The 20,961-nt window shown below is 52.7% G+C and overlaps 1 protein-coding gene and 1 long non-coding RNA gene across 24 annotated transcripts; one reads left to right on the forward strand and one right to left on the reverse strand.

The window, feature by feature from the left end:
* Window positions 1–7,280: 7,280 nt before the first annotated feature.
* ZNF517 (zinc finger protein 517) lies at window positions 7,281–18,813 on the reverse strand. Of its 23 annotated transcripts, none has more exons than XM_078352872.1 (6): window positions 17,130–17,195; window positions 16,189–16,227; window positions 13,239–13,317; window positions 12,425–12,551; window positions 11,791–11,883; window positions 7,281–10,103 (listed from the first exon to the last, which is right to left on the reverse strand). In XM_078352872.1, exons 3-6 carry the CDS (start codon window positions 13,269–13,271, stop codon window positions 8,920–8,922), a joined length of 1,437 nt encoding a protein of 478 aa, XP_078208998.1. In that variant the 5' UTR covers window positions 13,272–13,317; window positions 16,189–16,227; window positions 17,130–17,195; the 3' UTR covers window positions 7,281–8,919. The 23 variants fall into 23 exon arrangements, with proteins under 23 accessions (XP_078208998.1, XP_078208991.1, XP_078208996.1 ...); XM_078352865.1 differs by having other exon boundaries at window positions 11,791–11,904; XM_078352870.1 differs by having other exon boundaries at window positions 16,015–16,227.
* On the forward strand, window positions 15,884–18,032 carry LOC144579739 (uncharacterized). The gene is made up of 2 exons (XR_013527969.1): window positions 15,884–17,167; window positions 17,580–18,032. It is a non-coding gene; the product is annotated as an uncharacterized LOC144579739 (long non-coding RNA).
* Window positions 18,814–20,961: the final 2,148 nt, after the last annotated feature.

A 20,961-nucleotide genomic window follows, 5' to 3' on the forward strand; every position in this document is an offset into this window, starting at 1 on the left:
GTTGTGGACTCTAGATTGGTTGGTTTGTGTCTCAAAGACGCACTAGGGCCAGGCGTGGTGGCTCATGCCTGTAATCCCAGCACTTTGGGAGGCTGAGGTGGGAGGATCACCTTAGGTCAGGAGTTCAAGACCAGCCTGGCCAACATGGTAGAACCTCGTCTCTACTAAAAATACAAAAAAATTAGGCGCATGTGGTGGTGTACTCATGTAGTCCCACCTACTCGGGAAGCTGTGGTGGGAGAATTCCCTGAACCCAGGAGGCAGAGGCTGCAATGAGCCCAGATTGCACCATTGCACTCCATCCTGGGTGACAGAGTGAGACTCTGTCTCAGAAAAAAAGAAGTGCATTGGAAGGGGAGTATTTGTTTGCTGTCTCTGGGAATTAGCTAGCCCTGGAGGGAGCATCCTCTCCAGGATCAAGGCCCCAGATGCTTGGGCAACCCTGGAGAGCAGGGATGGAGCCCGGCAAACAAAAGTTTCTTCAATCTATGTACACACTCCCTGGTTTCATGGTTTCAAAATGTCTTTGTGAGGTCAGGTTTTACTTCACTTACTGCCAGGTCCAAACCTCTGTGCAGTGGAAAGGACACCTAGGGAGGAACAGTGCCTGACGACGGGTGAGCTGAGGAGGAACGGACACTGCCAGGAGGGCACTAGGACACTGCAAGGAGGGCACTAGGGCAGATTATTACTATTATTACTTTTTTGGGCTCCTGTGGGAAAGGGCAAGGTTAGCATCAGGTGGAGGGTGCTGTGGGTGTTCCCTGAAGGTGCCCTGGGCCCTCTGGACAGTCCTCACCTATACCACACCCATCAGAGTACAGAGGACATCACTTCTCCCTGTAGTGATCTTCTGTTTAGGACTGCATGATGACAACCACAGACAGAATTTGCTTTGCTCTAGCAGCCAAATCGAGAGGCTGGAGACTTGTGCCACAATTGTGCATCTCCGGGGATGAGATCTTTGCAGCTTCTTCCCAACCCTTCAAGTGTCCTGTGGGCAGCCCGCCTCGCTAGCTGGGTGTGAGAGGGTCCCCTGGTTCAGGCTCTGCCTGCTGTGCCAGCCCAGGCTCACTCCAGGCCTCTGGACTGTCTTCCTCAAGCAGGATTCCTAGCCCCCCACCTGATCTGATCTCCCTCCTGGAATGAGGGGAGGTGTCCTGGATCCTCACCCAGCCAGAAATGGGGGAGAATGCTTCCAAGGGACCCCAGCAGAGGTGGGTGGGTGTGAACAGGGTGGCCACAGCCCCACTGCCATAGGCCAGACCACAACTTGGTGTGGGCCTGGGAGCTCAGAAGGTTGGGAAGACAGAGAACTAGAAGCCAGGAGCCTCCAAGAATCACAGCACCCACCTCACAGAGGGCTGGGGCTGATAGCCAGCCCCACCTGGGCACCATGCCATACAGAGACCCATGAGTGCCAGAGTAACCATGGGACTGGAGTTTCAGGAACCGCAGTGGTGGCTGCTGGGCACACACGGAGGAGGGCTGGCACAGAGGTCCTGGAGATGGAGGCTCTGCTGTAGCACAAACTGCCACATCCAGCTAATTTTTGTATTTTTAGTAGAGACAGGTTTTCATCATGTTGGCCAGGCTAGTCTCGAACTCCTGGCCACAAGTTATCCACCCTTCTACCCCTCCCAAAGGGCTGGGATTACAGGCGTGAGACACCACACCTGGCCCCTGTTGGCCATTTGTGCATCTTTTATAAAATGTCTATTCAGATCACTTGCCCATTTTAAAGTCAGATTATTACTACTATTACTGTTTTGCTATTGAGTTGTGTGAGTTCCTTATGTATTTTAGTTATTCTTTTTCTCTCTTTTTTTAAGGCAAGCAATTCTCCTGCCTCAGCCTCTCAAGTAGCTGGGACTACAGGCATGCACCACCACACCCTGCTAATTTTTGTATATTTAGTAGAGATGGGTTTTCACCATGTTGGCCAGGATGGTCTCCATCTCTTGACCTCGTGATCCACCTGCCTTGGACTCCCAAAGTGCTGGGATTACAGGCATGAGCCATGGTGCCCCTCCATAGCTTGATGTAATCCCATTTATCTATTATTGTAGCTTTTGTTGCCTGTGTGTTTTATTTTTTTTTTGAGACGGAGTTTTGCTCTTGTTACCCAGGCTGGAGTGCAATGGCACAATCTCGGCTCACCACAACCTCCGCCTTCTGGGTTCAAGCAATTCTCCTGCCTCAGCCTCCCGAGTAGCTGGGACTACAGCGCACACCACCATGCCCAGCTAATTTTTGTATTTTTAGTAGAGACGGGGTTTCACCTCGTTGACCAGGATGGTCTCGATCTCTTGACCTCGTGATCCACCCGCCACGGCCTCCCAAAGTGCTGGGATTTTATAGGCGTGAGCCACCATGTCTGGCCTTTTTTTTTTTTTTAAATGAGGTGGGGTTTCACATTGGCCAGACTGGTCTTGAACTCCTGACCTTGTGATCCACCCACCTCGGCCTCCCAAAGTGCTGGGATTACATGCGTTGAGCCACCGCGCCCGGCTGTTGCCCATGCTTTTGAGATCTTACCCAAAAAATCTTTTCCAGACCAATGTCCTGAAGCATTTCCCCAATGTTTTCTTCTAGTCATTTCATAGTTTCAGGTCTTACACTTATGTCTTTAATCTTTAATCCATTTTGATTTGATTTCTGTATATGGTGAAAGAGAGTTTTTTTGTTTTTTTAGACAATCTCACTCTTTCACTTAGGCTGGAGTGAGGTGGCACGATCTCAGCTCTCTGCAACCTGCACCCACCCCTGGGTTCAAGCAATTCTCCTGCCTTAGCCTCCCAAGTAGCTGGGATTACAGGCGCATGCCACCAAGCCCAGCTAATTTTTGTATTTTTAGTGGAGACAGGGTTTTGCCATGTTGGCCAGGCTGCTCTCAAACTCCTGACCTCAGGTGATCCATCCGCCTCGGCCTCCCAAAATGCTAGGATTACAGGTGTAAGCCACTGGCCACTGCGCCCGGCCTGCTTGTTTGTTTGTTTGAGATGGAGTTTCGCTCGTTACCCAGGCTGGAGTGCAACGGCGTGATCTCGGCTCACCGCAACCTCCGCCTCCTGGGTTCAGGCAATTCTCCTGCCTCAGCCTCCTGAGTAACTGGGATTACAGGCAGGCGCCAACATGCCCAGCTAATTTTTTGTATTTTTAGTAGAGATGGGGTTTCACCATGTTGACTAGGATGGTCTCGATCTCTTGACCTCGTGATCTACCTGCCTCGGCCTCCCAAAGTGCTGGGATTACAGGCTTGGGCCACCGCGTCTGGCCTGTTTGTTTTTAGACAGTGTCTAGCTCTGTCGCCCAGGCTGGAGTGTGGTGGCATGATCTCGGCTCACTGCAATCTCCACCTCCCAGGATCAAGCGATTCTCCTGTCTTGGCCTCCTGAGTAACTGGGTTTACAAGCGTGTGCCACCACACCCGGCTAATTTTTATTTATTTATTTATTTTTTGAGACGGAGTCTCGCTGTTGTTACCCAGACTGGAATGCAATGGCATGATCTCGGCTCACCGCAACTTTCGCCTCCTGGGTTCAAGCGATTCTCCTGCCTCAGCCTCCTGAGTAGCTGGGATTATAGGCACGCACCACCATGCCCAGCTAATTTTTGTATTTTTAGTAGAGTTGGGGTTTCACCTTGTTGACCAGGCTGGTCTCAATCTCTTGACCTCGCGATCCACCCACCTCGGCCTCCCAAAGTGCTGGGATTACAGGCGTGAGCCACCGCGCCGGGCCTAATTTTTGTATTTTTAGTAGAAGTAGTGTTTTACCATGTTGGCTAGGATTTTCTCAAACTCCTGACCTCAGAGATCTGCCCAGCTGGGCCTCCCAAAGTGCTGGGATTACAGGCGTGAGCCACTGTGCCCAGACATGATAGGGTTCTAGTTTCATTTTTCTGCATATCCTCAAAATGTATTTCCAGTTTTTCCAGCACCATTCACTGCCCTTTCCCCAGTGAATATTCTTGGCACCTTTGTTAAAAATCAGTTCACTAATATATGGAATTATTTCTGGGTTCTCTATTTTGCTCCATTGATCTATGTGTCTATTTTTAATGTTAGTAACATGCTGGGTTTTGTTTGTTTTGGGGGTGGGATTATTACATGCTGGGTTTTGTGGGTTTTTTTTTTCAAGACAGGAGTACAGTGGCACGACCTTGGCTCACTTCAAACTCTGCCCCTGGGTTCAAGACATCCTCCCACCTCAGCCTCCCAAGTAGCTGGGATCACAGGTGTGCACCACTACACCAGGCTGATTTTTGCATTTTTAGTAGAAATGTTGTTTTGCTGTGTTGGCCAGGCTAGTCTTGAATTCCTGGCCTCATGTGATCGGCCCACCTTGGCCTCCCAAAATATATATATATATATATATATATATATATATTTTTTTTTTTTTTGAGACCGAGTCTCGCTCTGTCGCCAGGCTGGAGTGCAGTGGTCTGGTCTCGGCTCACTGCAGCCTCTGCCTCCCAGGTTCAAGCAATTCTCCTTCCTCAGCTTCCTGAGTAGCTGAGACTACAGGCGCGTGCCACCACACCCAGCTAATTTTTGTATTTTTTAGTAGAGACGGGGTTTCATCATGTTGGCCAGGATGGTCTTGATCTCTTGACCTCGTGATCTGCCTACCTCGGCCCCTCAAAGTGCTGGGATTACAGGCGTGAACCACTGCACCGGGACAAGTTTGTACTATATTTTGAAGTTAAGTAGTGTTATGCCTTCAGCTTTGGTTTTTTTTTTGTTTTGTTTTTGAGATGGAATTTTGCTTTTGTTGCCCAGGCTGGAGCGCAATGGTATGATCTCAGTTCACCGCAACCTCTACCTCCTCGGTTCAAGCAGTTCTCCTTCCTCAGCCTGAGTAGCTGGGATTACAGGCATGTACCACCACGCCCAGCTAATTTTGTATTTTTAGTAAAGATGGGGTTTCACCATGTTGGTCAGGCTGGTCTCAAACTCCCAACCTCAGCTGATCCGCCCACCTCGGCCTCCCAAAGTGCTGGAATTACAAATGTGAGCCACCATGCCCAGCCTAGTTTTATTCTTTTTGCTCAGGATTGATTTGGGCTGTTTAGCGTCTTCTGTGGTTTTATGTGAATTTCAGGACTGTTTTTCCCTATTGCTGTGATTGCATTTAATCTGTAAATTATTTTTGGTGGTACTGTCATTTCCACCAAATTAATTATCCCAATCCACCAACATGGGATGGCATTCCATTTGGTGTGTGCCCTATTTAATTTCTTTCATCAGTTTTAGTTTCCCTCATTGGTTAAATGTATTCCCAGCTTCTGTTTTTGTTAGCTATTATAAGTGGAATTGTTTTCTTGGTTTCTTTTTTTGGTAGTTTGTGGTTGGTATGTAGAAATGCTACTGGTTTTGGTATGTTAATTTTGCATCCTGCAACTTTACTTTGTTTATTCTAAAGAATGTTTTGATAAAGCTTTTAGGGCTTTCCCTTTTTTTTGAGACGGAGTTTCGCTTTTGTTACCCAGGCTGGAGTGCAATGGTGCGATCTCAGCTCACCGCAACCTCTGCCTCCTGGGTTCAGGCAATTCTCATGCCTCAGCCTCCTGAGTAGCTGGGATTACAGGCACGCGCCACCATGCCCAGCTAATTTTTTGTATCTTTAGTAGAGACGGGGTTTCACCATGTTGACCAGGATGGTCTTGATCTCTTGACCTCATGATCCACCCACCTCGGCCTCCCAAAGTGCTGGGATTACAGGCTTGAGCCACTGCGCCCAGCCCAAGGTTTTCTATTTATAAAATATTGTTGAATGCAAACAAGGACAATTTGGCTTCCTTATTTCTATCTTACCTGGTGGCTCTGGCTAAAACTGCTGCAGTGCAGCTTTGAGAAGGCTGAGGTGTTGGGTCTGGGTCACGGTGGAGGGAATCCACCGAACAGGAAGAAAGAAAGTAGCAGCCCAAACGTATGCTTGAGTCTCCTGGTGAGACACAAAACCCTCCCAGCAGAGTAGAGTGACCAGAAATGCCCCGAAACAGGGTGGCACTGCCTTTGCTTCCAGTCTGCACCTGGCTGAGCTTACTGTTGGTGGTCTCTCCCCACCTTGTCTCAGGTGCTGCACAATAGAGGTTCAGAAGCTGAGTGGACCTGAACTGGTACAGGGAGCGGGAACAAAGAGACAGAGAAACTTGTGAACATGACCCAGCAGTAAGGGGTCTGGGAAGGTGAGCCGGAGTCCAGGTTCTGTGAACAGGATCCAGAGTAAATGGATTGTCATTAAAATGTCGTAAGAGGTGGACCTATCCTAGATGCTTTGGGAATAGCTAGGGAGAGCAACAGAAGCTGCAGGTGAGTCCAGTTATGTCGCAAGACTCTTTCAGTGCCACTTTGGCAGCTGGAGACCTCCACAGCTGGCAACGTCCCTGCCCACTCGACCTGGGGGACTGCACTTAGCTTGTGCTTTGGGCTGGATCCCACACTCGCCACAGGATCTGCACTCAGCCTGTGGCTGGGCCAGGCATGCCATGACCTGCTTCCACCTTGGGTGCTGATGCCTGGATGAGGGAACATGGTGACACCTGAAATACTTGGACACCAGCAACAGCGGATCCCCAAAGATGTTATTCCTGCTGTCTGTGGTGTAGGTGTGAAGGGTGCATGCTGCACATCCGTTTCCAGCACAGGGCAAAGACTCGGAGAGGCACCTGCTGGGAGTTTCGGGCAATGGGACCCAGTGACAGGTATGTGGGCAGCTGCCCCAGGTGAAAGGGATCTTGGCACAGCTCTTGGTTTCCCAGGCTGGCCCTGAACTTCATACTTTTCTGCCCATGGTGGAGACTTACAAGCTCCCTGTTGGGGATGCTGAGGAATAAGCCTTCAGCCTCCCCCAAGTCCGTGCCACTGCCCGGGGTTCTTGTTCTCTGGAGAGGTGGATCCAGCCCTCCCCGTCTTGGTGCCCTGCCAGGGCCAGGCTTCTCCTGGCTCCTTCTGCAGCCCCAGGCACAGGCGGTGGGGTGCACAGCCAAGGGATCACTGGGCCTTGGAGGGGCCAGGCCTGCATGTTCCCACCGCCACCATGGAGTCTGACACACCAGTGGGCCAACAACTCAATCCTCCCTCACCTTCTCTTCATCTGTTAGGGGTGACAAGGTGCTCCCAGTGTGGCCAAGAGGATGCAGCGCCTCAACCAGCTCTCCCTCTGGCCACACCCCTTCTCTCTTGGCCCACCTTCTGAGCTGGCAGGGCTTTCTTCCTGGCTTCTGCAGGGCAGAATGTAGTATGGTTCTCTAGAGAGACAGAACCAATAATGGAGTTTAGGAGAGGGGATTTCTTTTATTTTTTTGGAGGCAGTGTCTTGCTCTGTCACCCAGGTTGGAGTGCAGTGGTGCGATCTCGGCTCACTGCAACCTCCACTTCTCAGGTTCAAGTGATTCTCCTGCCTCAGCCTCCCAAGTAGCTGGAATTACAGGCAGCCACCACCATGCCCGGATAATTTTTGTATTTTTAATAGAGACAGGGTTTCACCCAGGCTGGTCTCAAACTCCTGACCTCAGGTGATCCGCCCACCTCTGCCTCCCCAAATGCTGGGATTACAGGCTTGAGCCACCGAGCCCAGCCAGAAAAGTGGATTTATTAGGGGAATTGGTCCACATACTTATGGAGGCTGAGAAATTCTCTCACAGGCTGTCTGTAAGCTGGAGACCCAGAGAAGCCATTAGTGTGGCTCAGTCCAGGTAAGAATATGGGAGAACCAAGGAAGCCAGTGGTTTAACTCTCATTCTGAGGCTGACTGCTCGAGAGCCCTGGGAGGCCTCTGTGGCAAGTCTTGAGTCCAAAGGTGGAGGAACCTAGAGTCCTACTGTCCAAGGACAAGGGAAGATGGGTGTCTCCCTCCAGATGAGAGAAAATTTGCTCTTCTGTGTTCCATCTGGGCCCCCAACCAACTGGATGTGCTTGACCACACTGAGAGCAGATCTTCACCAAGTCCAACAAAACACCCTCACACACTCAGAAACAATGCTTCACCAGCTGCCAGATGCAGTGGTGTGTACCTTAGTCCTAGCTATGCAGGAGGCTGAGGTGGGAGAAACTCTTGAGCCTGGGAGTGCAAGGCTGCAGTAAGCCACGACTGAGCCACTGCACTCCAGGCTGACTGACACAGATATCCTGTCTCAAATAAATAAATAAATGCCCCACCAGCCATTGAGGCTGTTCTTTCTTTTCTTTTTGAGGGTTTTCTTTAAAAAAAACAAACAAACAAACAAAAAAACCAGGGTCTCACTCTGTCACCCAGGCTAGAGTGCAGTGGTGCTGTCATAGCTCACTGCAGCCTTGACCTCCCAGGCTCAACCCATCCTCCCACTTCAGCCTCCCAAGTAGCTGGGACTACAACCTAGAAGCACATGCCACCATGCCTGGCTAATTTTTTAATTTTTTGTAGAGAAGTTTCACTATGTTGCCCAGGCTGGTCTCAAGCAAACCTCCTGCCTTGGCCTCCCAAAGTGATGAGATTACAGGCAGGACACATGGCATCTTCTATCCTGAGTCAGCTTTACACCACCTGAAATTTACCACCACGCAGGGCCTGGTGCTGAGAAAACCTGGCTGTGCCAGGCTGCATGAATGTCTATGGCGTCCCCTTTGCTCTGCTCTTTGGGGATTGAGCACAGCTGCCCCTCCCTCCCTCACTTCTCTGCCAGCTCCTGGACGTTTCCCAGAGGTCCCAGGAAATGGTGGCTGATGCTGATTCCTGAGGCCACACCATGGGCCACTAGGTGCCCTTTCCCTCCCCACTGACCAGCTGGAGCAAGAGGCCGAGCGCTCCGGGTGAGAGCTGGCCCCTTCTCAAGACTCTGCTGCACCTTCAGGACGTGGGATTCGAATTTCTGCGCTAGGGCCGCGCCCGCTTGTGCAGGCTTCCCGTGTGAATCCTCGGACTGTTGTCCCAGTCATCAGGAAGCCCAGCGAGGCGCCCGCCTGCCCTCCATGTCCTCCCGCTGCTCGTGGCCATGCACCTTCTGGTGCTGGATGAGGGTGGACAGGCGGCTGCAGGCCCTCCCGCAGGAGCGGCATTGGTATGGCCTCTCGCCGCTGTGGAGCCGGTAGTGTTCGTTCAGCGTGTAGCTCCTGCGGAAGGCCTTGCCACACTCGGTGCACGCGAAGGGCTTCTCCTTGGTGTGGATTTTCTGGTGCAGAGTGAGGTTGGACTTGCGACCAAAGGCCTTGCCGCACTCTGCGCACACGAATGGCTTCTCGCCAGTGTGCAGGTGCAGGTGCAGCAGCAGCAGGGAGTGGTGTCGGAACGGCTTCCTGCACGCCGGGCACTCGTAGGACCGGCCCCCCGCCTGTGGCCTCTGTGCCACTCCGAGCAGGGCTCCCTGCCCCGCGCCGCCATCCTGGGGACCCTCCTCGGCATGCAGGCGGTGGTGCTTCAGGAGCGAGGACCCCCGGATGAAGCGCTGCCCGCACTGCAGGCACCGGTAGGGCCGCTCCCCGCTGTGGATGCGGCCATGCTCGTTGAGGGTGAACCTGCGGCAGAAGGCCTTGCCGCACTCGCCGCACTCGTAGGCCTTCTCCCCGGTGTGGAACTTCTGGTGCTGCAGCAGCCGGGAGCTGCGGCTGAAGGTCTTGCTGCACTCGTTGCACGCGTAAGGCCGCTCGTGGGTGTGGACGCGGTGGTGGGCAGCCAGCTGCGTGCTCTGCCGGAAGGCCTTGCCGCACTCGCTGCACTGGAACGGCTTCTCCTCGGTGTGGATCAGCTGGTGCCGCAGCAGGATGGAGCTCTGCTTGAAGGCCTTCCCGCACTCCGTGCACTGGAAGGGCTTGGCGCCAGTGTGGATGATCTGGTGCCTGAGCAGCAGGGAGTTGTATCTGAACGCTTTGCCGCACCCGCACCTGTAGCGCGGAGCTGAGCTCCCTATGGGCCGGCCCAGGTCTTCTTGCAGAAGCCCTGGGGAGGCGCTGCGCTCCGGAGTGGGGGTTTGCTTCTCTGACCCTTCCTCAGGACCACTATGCGGGTGGGGTGGTGCGGGGTCCTCCTCAGGGAGGCACCTCCACACCGTGCCTGAGAGTCCTGCCTGCCTGGAGAGCTTTCTCTGCAGAGAAGACTCCATGATCCCGGCCTCCATCCTAGAATCTGAGAGAAGGAACAGAAAACGGAAGGATGATCCAGCCTCTATACTCACAAACGAACTTACTGTTTGAAGACAGAACCTTTTTATCGCCAAGTCTTACCCCCACACCCAGGTTTACTGAGGTATAAATGACAAATAAAACTTGTATACAGGAGGCTGAGGCAGCAGAATTACTTAAACCCGGGAGCCTGAGGTTGCAGTGAGCTGAGATCGAGCCACCGTACTCCAGCCTGGGCCAAACAGTGAGACTCTGTCTCAAAAAACAAAACAAAACAAAAACCCTAGGCCATGCCTGGTGGCTCACGCCTGTAATCCTAGCACTTCGGGAGGCTGAGGCAGGTCCATCAACTGAGGTCAGGAATTCAAGACCAGCCTGACCAATACAGTGAAACCCCATCTCTACTAAAAAATTATAAAAATTAGCTAGGTGTGATGGCGTGTGTTTGTAGTCCCAGCCACTCAGGATGCTGAGGCAGGAGAATCACTTGAACCCAGGAGGGGGAGGTTGCAGTAAGCCGAGATTGCGCCACTGCACTTTAGCCTGGGAGACAGAGAGACTCTGTCTCAAAAAACAAAACAAAAAACAAAACTTGCATATACTTTTGTTGTACACCATGATTCAATAAATATCTACACTGAAATGATACCACAATCAAGTGAAGACAGTCTTTGTTAGAGGTGTAGGGAGGTTTGACAAATTATTGCCAGAAGTTTTAAAATCAGATTTAGGCTGGGCACAGTGGCTCACGCCTGTAATCCCAGCACTTCGGGAGGCTGAGGTGGGCAGATCACCTGAGGTCAGGAGTTAGAGACCAGCCTGGCCAACATGGTCAAAACCCATCTCTATTAAAAATATGAAAATCAGCCGGGCATGGTGGTGGGTGCCTATAATCCCAGCTACTTGGGAGGCTGAGGCAGGAGAATCACTTGAACCTGAGAGACGGAGGTTGCAGTGAGCTGAAACCGTGCCACTGCACGCCAGCCTGGGCCACAAGAGCAAAACTCCATCTCAAAATAATTAAATAAAAATAAAATCAGAGTTGAGGTGAGAAGGGAACAAAGAGGCTAATAATGGCTGCAGCACTGTGGCAGGCTGGCTCAGGGGGAGCCCACAGGAGAGGCCCAAGGTCTGGCAGCGAAGACAGGCCAGGCAGGAGATTCAGGTTGCACCTCATCCCACAGCCACTTTCTTTACTCCTCTCTCCTATAGAGTTCACCCAGGGTTCATTCACTCAGCAAATATATCTGGGTATGTGCCTAGAGCAGGTGCCTGCACAGACCTCTAGGACTGGGGGACTCCTCCCCAGCTCAAGGTTCTTTCTGCAGCCTCCACTGCCCTGAGCTCAGTCCCTGGCACATGGGTCATGAGCAACTGAGAAAATCAAAGCAACCCAAGGGTAGTGCCCACTGTGTGCACAGACCAAGCCCCTGACACCTTGGGGACACCAAGGTGGAAAACTAATACACTTGGGTCTTCATGCTTAAGTTACTTTTGACCTTAGAACTACAAGCAAGGCATTTAGTGGTAAATCTGGCTCTGTTGTGAGGAGCTAAACACACACACACACACCTCCCACTGTCAAAGAGGGGACCTGCACAGAGCTGCACAGAGGCCAGGCCACATTGGCAGCCACACAACATGCCCTGCAGTGTGGGAGCAGCCCACGCCTTCCAGGGCCTTGTACTTACCTGTGCACAGGCTGGTTTTGGCCCCTCTCTGTTCAGCCACCTGCAGAATCAAGGCCCCTGGCTCCTCTCCTTGCTCCAAGAGGGAGATCAGTGCTGGTTTGGCAACAAGAAAGCCTAAGCTCAGAGAGGGAAAGCAGCATGTGTCAGAGCAGAAGGGAGGAAGGATGCCTGGGTGCCTGGCTGGAGGCCACTGGGAGCACACAGGGCTTGGAGTAGATACAGGAGGGAGGATGCCGGTTGGAGGCCACTGGGAGCACACAGGGCTTGGAGTGGATACAGGAGGGAGGACGCCGGTTGGAGGCCATTGGGAGCACACAGGGCTTGGAGTGGATACAGGAGGGAGGACGCTGGTTGGAGGCCATCCGGAGCACAAGGGCTTGGAGTGGGGGCAGGAACATCCTCTATCCCATAAGGGGGCAGCTAGGTGGCCGACGGGAGGTGGGGGGGCCTGCCCCAGGAGAGAACTAAGGCTGGGCAGTAGGTGCCCAGCAGGAAGCAGAGAAGGGCTCCTTGCGGAGCCTCCAGCTTCCCCTCAAAAATGTGTCAGACTGTGAATCTGAAATGGAACCAACTTCCCTTTGAACCTAACATAGAAGCACCTCCCGGCCCCAGGACCAAAGGCAGAAGCCCTCACCTAGCGAGGCCAAGTTCCTATAGTTCTCCAGCATCACGTCCCTGTAGAGTACCTGCTGGTCGGGGGCCAGGCAACTCCACTCTATCCTCGTGAAGTACACAGCCACATCCTCGAACACAACAGCCTCCTGCAACCACATACTCTGCTATCCAGACAGTCAATCAAGGGCTCAGCGAGAACTCAGCAGATGAGGAACATTTGGGTGATCTGCTAGAGGCCTCTCTCCTTGCTGGGCATTACTGCATTCACAGGGCCCAGCAGAGACAGGGCAGCCCAACACCCCCTGAATGAGCAGCCTCGTCCTCAGCAGAAACCCCAGAGGAAGAGGGGAAAACTGAATTTGGGGGAAGGAGAGAAAGAGTTACTAGGAAAGAGGTCCCAACCTTGGCCTCACCCCTCTCCACAGGCTATCAGGGATTTGGGGAAGGAGCGCCTGCACTGGTGGGGGCATCCCCACTCTCTGGGTCTCAATTTCCAACACCAGCAGCAAATCAGCATGGGGGGGGGGGGATGGGCTGACTATTCACACCAGGAAGGAGACCAGCACTGGGAAAGGACAGAGACCTAGCCCTCAGTGGCTGAGCACAGAAGCTCAAGGGCCCCAGGAAGCCCACTTCTGCCCAAAGCCAGGAGGATTTAGTAGAGCCATGTGTGAGGCCTGGCCATAGAGGAAGGAGGCCGTCCTTGGCTTGCAGACTCCATCTTGTGATGTGGGTAGGTGTGAGGCTCCCTGGAAGGTTCTCAGAGCTGAAAAGCTGAAGCTGAAGCGAAGCAGTCTCCTGGGGCAGCAAACAGGCTCAGAGGGGGTGCTCACCTGGGGTCCGGGCATCGGAAGTGCCATCACCATTCCAGGGTACCCTTTGTGGAGGAGCAGGTGCTAGAGACAGTGCATGCTGAGGGAACATACAGCTGTAAGTGGAAGGAGTCCAGACCTAAGGCCCTGCCCCTAAAAGGCCCCACCAGATCCAGAAGGGAGCAGAGAGGGTGAGATGCTGCGGCAACTACATGGGCCACCTCCTTTGTGTCTCAAGGAAAGGCTGCACCCAAGACCTGCCCGCCCACTCCTCTGTTTGCTAGCTGTCACTGTCCAGAGAGGCCTTCTGTGACCAGCTTTTTAAAAACTGCCACCTCCCCTACTGCCTGGTAATTCCTTATCCTCATTCCTTGTTTTATTTTTCTCCATAGTACTATGCCATCTGACATAAGACAAGTTAAATTCCTTGCTCCTTATCTGCCTTCTCCAATTACACAAAGCCTCTGGTCTGTACCTCCGGGGCCTGAGGATGGGTGTGGCACACAGCAAGTGCTCAGAAAGGATTCATGAAATGAACAAAGGGATCCCTGACAATAGGTGACTCTGCAACCAATAAAACCATGTTGTGGGAACATCAGAAAACATTCTTGCATTTTGCTACATGAAACAAGCAGACTAACCAGAAAAATAAACCTGGTAGCATAAAATCCTAGTTCTCTCTGGGTCACAGAATGACCGTGGTTCCTGTTTTTCTCCTATATTTCTTTTCTTTTTTTGAGACAGGGTCTCGCTGGAGTGCAGTGGTGTGATCTCGGCTCACTGCAGCCTCAACTTTCTGGGCTCAAGCAATTCCCTTACCTCAGCCTCCTGAGTAGCTGGAGGTGCATGCCACCACACTCAGCTAATTTTTTTTTTTTTAACTATTACAAAAGTTTATTTAACAAAAAGTCTAGGCCAGGCGCGGTGGCTCACGCCTGTAATCCAAGCACTTTGGAGGCCAAGGAGAGCTGATCACCTCAGGTTGGGAGTTCAAGACCAGCCTGACTAACACGGTGAAACCCCATCTTAAAAAAAAAAAAAAAAAGCGGCCGGGCGCGGTGGTTCACGCCTGTAGTCCCAGCACTTTGGGAGGCCGAGGCGGGTGGATCACGAGATCAAGAGATCGAGACTATCCTGGTCAACATGGTGAAACTCTGTCTCCACTAAAAATACAAAAAATTAGCTGGGCACGGTGGCGCGTGCCTGTAATCCCAGCTACTCGGGAGGCTGAGGCAGGAGAATTGCCTGAACCCAGGAGGTGGAGGTTGCGGTGAGCCGAGATCGTGCCATTGCACTCCAGCCTGGTAACAAGAGCGAAACTCAAAAAAAAAAAAAGTCTAATATGAAATGTACATGACCTAATTTTCACATCATAGTAAAACAGGCCCTATGGAGAGAATACATGGGTTTCTCTGCTGAACAGCCATTATTTATACTGGTTCCAAGGCTTAACATGATGATACTATTTCCTCGGATTACCACCATTCCAATATTTTTCTGTTGCTCACTAGTCGCCATCTCCACACATTCATCTATCACAAGATTCATAAAGGGATCAAATCCCCACAATATTCCTTGGACATGTCTGCCACCATTTAATTTCAATGATAACTTCTTGTCCAAAAATTTTTTCAACTTGGGATAGTGAGCTTTTCATGGCTACTTTGCAGGCTCACAGATGCTTTGGAACGGCCCAGCTAATACTTTTAAATTTTTATTAGAGATGAGGTCTCACTATGTTGCCCAGGCTGGTCTTGAATTCCTGGACTCAAGTGATCCTCCTGCCTCAGTCTCCCCAAAGTTCTGGGATTACAGGTGTGAGCTACCGCATTCGGCCTCTGTTTTTCTAATTTAAGTTTTTTTTGTTTTGTTTTGTTTTTTGAGAATCTCCCTTTTGCTGCCCAGACCGGAGTACAATGGTGTGACCTTGGCCATCGTAGGAGGATCCCTTAAGCCAGGAGGCAGAGGTTGCAGTGAACTGAGATCATGCCACCACACTCCAGTCTGGGCAACAGAGCAAGACCCTGTCTCAAACAAAACAAAACTAATTTTGCCTTAACCAGATGTATACAGGGTAGGCATGAGGCCCTGGTCTCCTCACTCTTCCCTTCAACAGACACTTGAGCTCTTGTGTTTGAGTGAAGGTCTCTGTGGGTATCCTTTTCTGTACAGCTGGAGCCCTCTAAGTAGCTGCCACTTTGTAAAGAAACGTTTCCCATTAGGCGTCAGTTGACAAAAAGTGCGTGTTTATAGAGGCTGGGCATGGTGGCTAATGCCTGTAATTCCAGCACTTTAGAATGAGAAGGGCAGATCATCTGAAGCCAGGAGTTCGAGACAAGCCTCGCCAACACGGGGAAACCCCTTCTCTACTAAATATACAAAAATTAGCCGGGTGTGCTGGTACATGCCTGTAATCCCAGTTACTTGAGAGGTTGAGGCAGAAGAACTGCTTCAACCCAGGAGACAGAGGTTTCATTCATCCAAGATTGTGCCACTACACTCCAGCCTGGGTGACAGAGTGAGGCTCTCTCCCAAAATAAATAATAATAATAAATAAAGTGTGCGTTTAGAAGCAGGACGGCGGCTTAGTCACAATGCTGTGACGTGATATTTGGCAGCAGAGTCCTTTTGACATATTAGGGTATGAAGGGTGATGCGGGAAGGTCAGACAGACTCGTGAGTCACCCATGAACGAAGAGCTCGGACTGCAAATGCATGGAAAAACAGAGCCCACCTGTTTTCCCCCCACCCAGCCCCCACTCGACGTCTGTCCAGGGCAGTCTGTTGCAGGACCTACCTGGGCGAGTGCGATTGCCACATATGTTGTCCTCACCCCACCAAGGCAACCAGAGTATCTCAGGGTATGGGGCTGCCAGAAGACTTGACCCTCTGACTTCTCAACATGTACCACCCTCCACTGTGGTAAGAACTGCAACCTGGGACTAGGGTTGGACTAGGAGGGGTAAGTTACCGTTGTTTTTTCTTTGTTCATGTCCGGGGAGTGCATGTCCTGGTTAGAGGGTTAAAAAAACCCTGCTTTTAGTTCTATCTTTGGAATTAGGAAATACATCTTCAGTCACATTAAACAGCACTGGTAATCGCACAGTGATATGACAACAGATCAAGTTGTTGCTTCAAGTGCTGAGAGAGAAAATGTCAAGGGGAGGAGGGTGCTCATTTAGATGGAGAACCACACGAAATGTTACTGGGGGAAGTAATATTTAACTGGGGTCTGGAAGACTAGGAGGGGTCACCTCCCTGCATACGTACAATAAACGCTGTTCCTCAGGGACCTGGGGCACCCTGCTCACTATGTCCCAGATTTCAGTTTGTTAGCTCTCAGAGCCGCCCTGACCGCCAAAGCTACCCTCTCACAATTTTATCTCCTTGGTTTACGCTGTGCGTGGCCCTTGTCAAAACCAAAAGTTATTTTGCTGCGTTATTGCCTGCTACACTAACGTCTCACCTCTATTACAATTCATGCCCCAACCCGTGGATAGGGTAAAACTGCGTCCGGGGAAAGAAGGCTGCGGGAAACCGCATCGCGGGGAAGCGCCGGCGGGAGGAGGCCTCGTGACAGAGCCTGGTGCTCCCCGGAGCAGCCCCACCTCGCCAGGCCTCCGCCTCCTGCTTGCAGCCTCATCGCTGCACAACAGTCCGGGTCGGCGAAGCGGGTCTGGGGGACCCCCGCCGCACGCCCCAGACCACAGCCGGCATGGACCGGGACGCAGGACCCTTCGCCCTAAGGAGGATTCAGGATCCAAGGCGAGTGGAGGCGGCAGTGCCGGCTGCGGGTCCGCTCCCTGCCGAGCTCCGCTCAGTCCCTGCGGGGGCCACAGCCTCTGCCGGGCCGGGCTCCGAGGACACCACACATCCCTTCCAGTCCCCACCCGGCAGCCGGAGCCAACTCACCCCGGGCCGCCTCACCGACTCGCCTGGACAGCGCGAAGGTGAGCGCAGGGCGCCTAGCGCGCAGGCTCCGGTTCCGGCCCCGCCCCCGGAAACGACCGCTGCGCTGCTCTGGGAGGCCTGGAGGACCGCGCGCCTCCATGGCGCTCGAGTTTAGACGCCTTCTAGTTTCTGCCGCTCGGCGGTCGCCCGGGCTGCAGCTGGGGGCGCGCGTGGGGGATACCGGGCGAGACTGGGTCTCAGCCCCGGCCTGAGGGGCGCGGAAGAGCGGAGGCGTTCTCGGCGCTCCGTTTCCCCCCGGACCTGGGTGGGCTGCGGGCGTTGGGGAGCAGGGCGCAGGATTGACTCCTGGACCCGCAGGAACGGCGGGACGGGGGCATCGGCCGGGGCGGGTCTCTTATATAAATGTATGACATTGTTTGGCATGACATTTTTTTTTTTTTTTTTTTTCAGATGGAGTCTCGCTCTGTCGCCCAGGCTGGAGTGCAGTGGTTGATCTCGATTCAAGCAATCCTCCCGAGTAGCTGGGATTACAGGCGCCCGCCACCACGCCGGCTAATTTTTGTTTTTAGTAGAGACGGGGTTTCACCCTGTTGGCCAGGCTGGTCTTGAACTCCTGACCTCGGTGATCCACCTCCTCTGCCTCCCAAAGTGCTGGGATTACAGGCGTGAGCCACCTCACCCGGCCAGTTTCTGGAATCTTGACATGTCTCTGCTGCTCCCTCTGATCACTCTCAGACCACCTCTCCTGTCTGAACCCAAGCGTGGCCATTCTGTGACTTCTAACAGCCCTGTGATTTTTGTAAACACATTTGTATGCCCTTTGTATTTACTAATTTAATTCATGATAATCCTATCAAATACTACTGTTCCCATACTAAAATGAGGCGAGCATAGTGTCCCTGTTATTTACCAAGGTCTCCTTTCCTTTTTTTTTTTTTTTTTTTAGACGGCATTTTGCTCTTGTTGCCCAGGCTGGAGTACAATGGTTCGATCTCTTGCCTCAGATCTCAAGCTAGAGATGGGGTTTCTCCATGGTCAGGCTGGTCTCGAACACCTGACCTCAGGTGATCCGCCCATCTGTAACCCCAGCACTTTAGGATTCCAGGCGTGAGCCACTGCGTCTGGTCAAGGTCTCATCTCTGAATTAACAGAGCTGGGATCCAACTCACAGACCTGGCTCCAAATCACACTTTTCTTTCTTTTTTTTTTTTAATTGAATAATTTTTTTCAAGTCACATATTCTTTAGCCACTAAACTGTGTTGTGAAACCATCATGCAAGTGGGAGAAACAGTTCAAGAAACTGTGTGTGCTGAAAAATGTCCACTCACCTCTATATAGACGGTTTCACAAACTCTAGGTTTTCAGATCCTCTGAATTGCAACCCGACCCTGGGAGAAGCTATGAGGCCTAAAGAAGGTAAAGGACTCATCCAGAGCTATAGCTGGTTGGGAGCAGGGTCAGATTTGAGCACAAGACAGACCAGGAACCATCATTTTTCTTCCTGGTGGGGCAGGCAGAGAAGGACACATCAGTTGTGGGGGTTGGGGGTGCAGGCAGATAATGCTGGTCGGGGAGGGGAGCCAAGCTGAGCCAGACAGGGGATCACAGTTTTTCATGTTTATACCAAATTACTCCTGCATGTATGTGACAAGAAATATTTGAAGAACAATTTCAAAAGGAAATAAAGAATTTCTTTTTTTTTTTTTTTGGGATGGAGTTTTGTTCTTGTTACCCAGGCTGAAGTGCAATGGCACAATCTCAGCTCACCGCAACCTCCGCCTCCTGGGTTCAGGCAATTCTCCTACCTCAGCCTTCTGAGTAGCTGGGATTAAGGCATGCACCACCATGCCCAGCTAATCTAATTTTTTTTTTTTTTTTTTGAGATGTAGTTTTGCTCTTGTTACCCAGGCTAGAGTGCAATGGCGCGATCTCGGCTCACTGCAACCTCTGTCTCCTGGGTTCAAGCAATTCTCCTGCCTCAGCCTCCCGAGTAGCTGGGACTACAGGCGGGCACCACCATGTCCAGCTAATTTTTGTATTTTTAGTACAGATGGGGTTTCACCACGTTGACCAGGATGGTCTCGATCTCTTGACCTCGTGACCCACCCATCTCGGCCTCCCAAAGTGCTGGGATTATAGGCGTGAGCCACCGCGCCCAGCCCTAATTTTTTGTATTTTTAGTAGAGACGGGGTTTCACCATGTTGACCAGGACGGTCTCCATATCATCTTGACCTCGCGATCCACCCGCCTCGGCCTCCCAAAGTGCTGGGATTACAGGCTTGAGGAAATAAAGAATTTCTAGGAAAAAAGTTTGAAAAGCAGGTTATTGGTGACTTCAGATGGCCCAAGAGGCCAGGCCTCCAGAACAAGCAGAGGCACTGTGTGGGGGAGGGCCTAATCCTGGCCCAAGAAAGATGGCTCCACCCCGGAAGGTTGGAAAACCCCATGTCCAGTGCTTGCTGCGTTGCCTGGAGTGGCTGTCAAGTGACCCAGAACTGCAGAGCCTTGCTGTGTGCTAGGCTGGGTGGCCTCACGTGAAGAATAAAGCCCAGTCATATAGTCCTCAGGACTGGGGTGGATGCTGGCAGGGCCATGTCTCTTGGAGCCTTAGAGTGGCCTGGTCAGCTTCCTGGCTGCACCTAGGGTCCTGGTAGCTGCATCTCATCACAGAGACCCATGAGACAGCCTCTGTCCGAGCACTCTTCTCACCTCTATCCCACACCCAACTCTCCTGCTCCTCTGGAGTAGAAGCAGATTTGATCAGGAGCGAGGCACGGGCTGAGCCTGTGGGCCAGTTTTCCCCAGGACCCCTCACCCTACCGCTGAAGTCCAGTCCTGCCCCTCAGCCCCTCGCCCTGCCGTGGGCTGAGCTGCTTCCTCAGTCCTCATCTGGCAGCTAGCTCCTCCTCGATCCCCCTGCCCACCCTAGGGAGGGCCTCCTGTAGTAGCCCCTCCTCTCCTCTGTGAGCAGCAGCGGCGACAGGACACTCCGTCCACCCTCTCCTGTCTCGTTCTCCTGCCCACTGGGCCCCTGCCCTCACCTCCTTACGACCTCTCGATCCACGGCCCCGTCTGTGCTCAACAGTGCTCACTCAGCCAAGGACTCTCCTGAACAACCTCTTCCCCGCCCCCGGCCTCGGGGTCTCGCCCGTTAGGGACCCGATTCTGCGAAGCTCCTCTCTACATTTGCCGCTGGACACCTCCAGCCAGGCTCCTTCCAGCTGTGGAGGCCCCCACAGCCCCTCCAGCCACTTCTCCCGCACAGAGTTCTGTTCAGGGTATGGTCCAGTCTCCCAATATCCGTCCTCTCCGCAGCAGGTGACCCAGTCCCGCCCCTTCTCCCTCGCCCTTGGGACCCCACAGCTTGGCCTCCCCACTTTTGGCAAGGATCCCGAGACTCCTCGACGTCCGACCTCTCCAAGGGCCTACAGTGGACAAGGTCCCCGCGTCCAGGAGCACCCGTTCATCAGGGAGACGGACATTTGCCACCTGCAAACCACGACGTTCCACAAGTGGGTCCGCGCGTCTCCCCTGCCCATCTCCTGATCTGCGCCAGCAAGAACCCCCGTCAGCCTACACGGAAGCCCCTCACCAGGCAAAACTGGGAACCCCAGACCCCGTAGCCCGGAGTGGGTCGCTCAACCACTCGGCGCCTCCTCGGCCACTCAGAGAATACTTGTCCTTCTACAGAACCCTATGAAGACCTAGCATTGCTTTGCCCTCCTTCTCGGCCCGAGCGCACCAGGACTCCGCGTTGCTCCTGGTAGGCGGCCCAGGCGGCGAAATAGGCGGGGCCTGTGGCCGCTGGTGACTACAAGCCCCGGCGTGCA

Source organism: Callithrix jacchus, chromosome 16, assembly GCF_049354715.1.
Source record: "Callithrix jacchus isolate 240 chromosome 16, calJac240_pri, whole genome shotgun sequence".
NCBI lineage: Eukaryota > Metazoa > Chordata > Mammalia > Primates > Cebidae > Callithrix > Callithrix jacchus.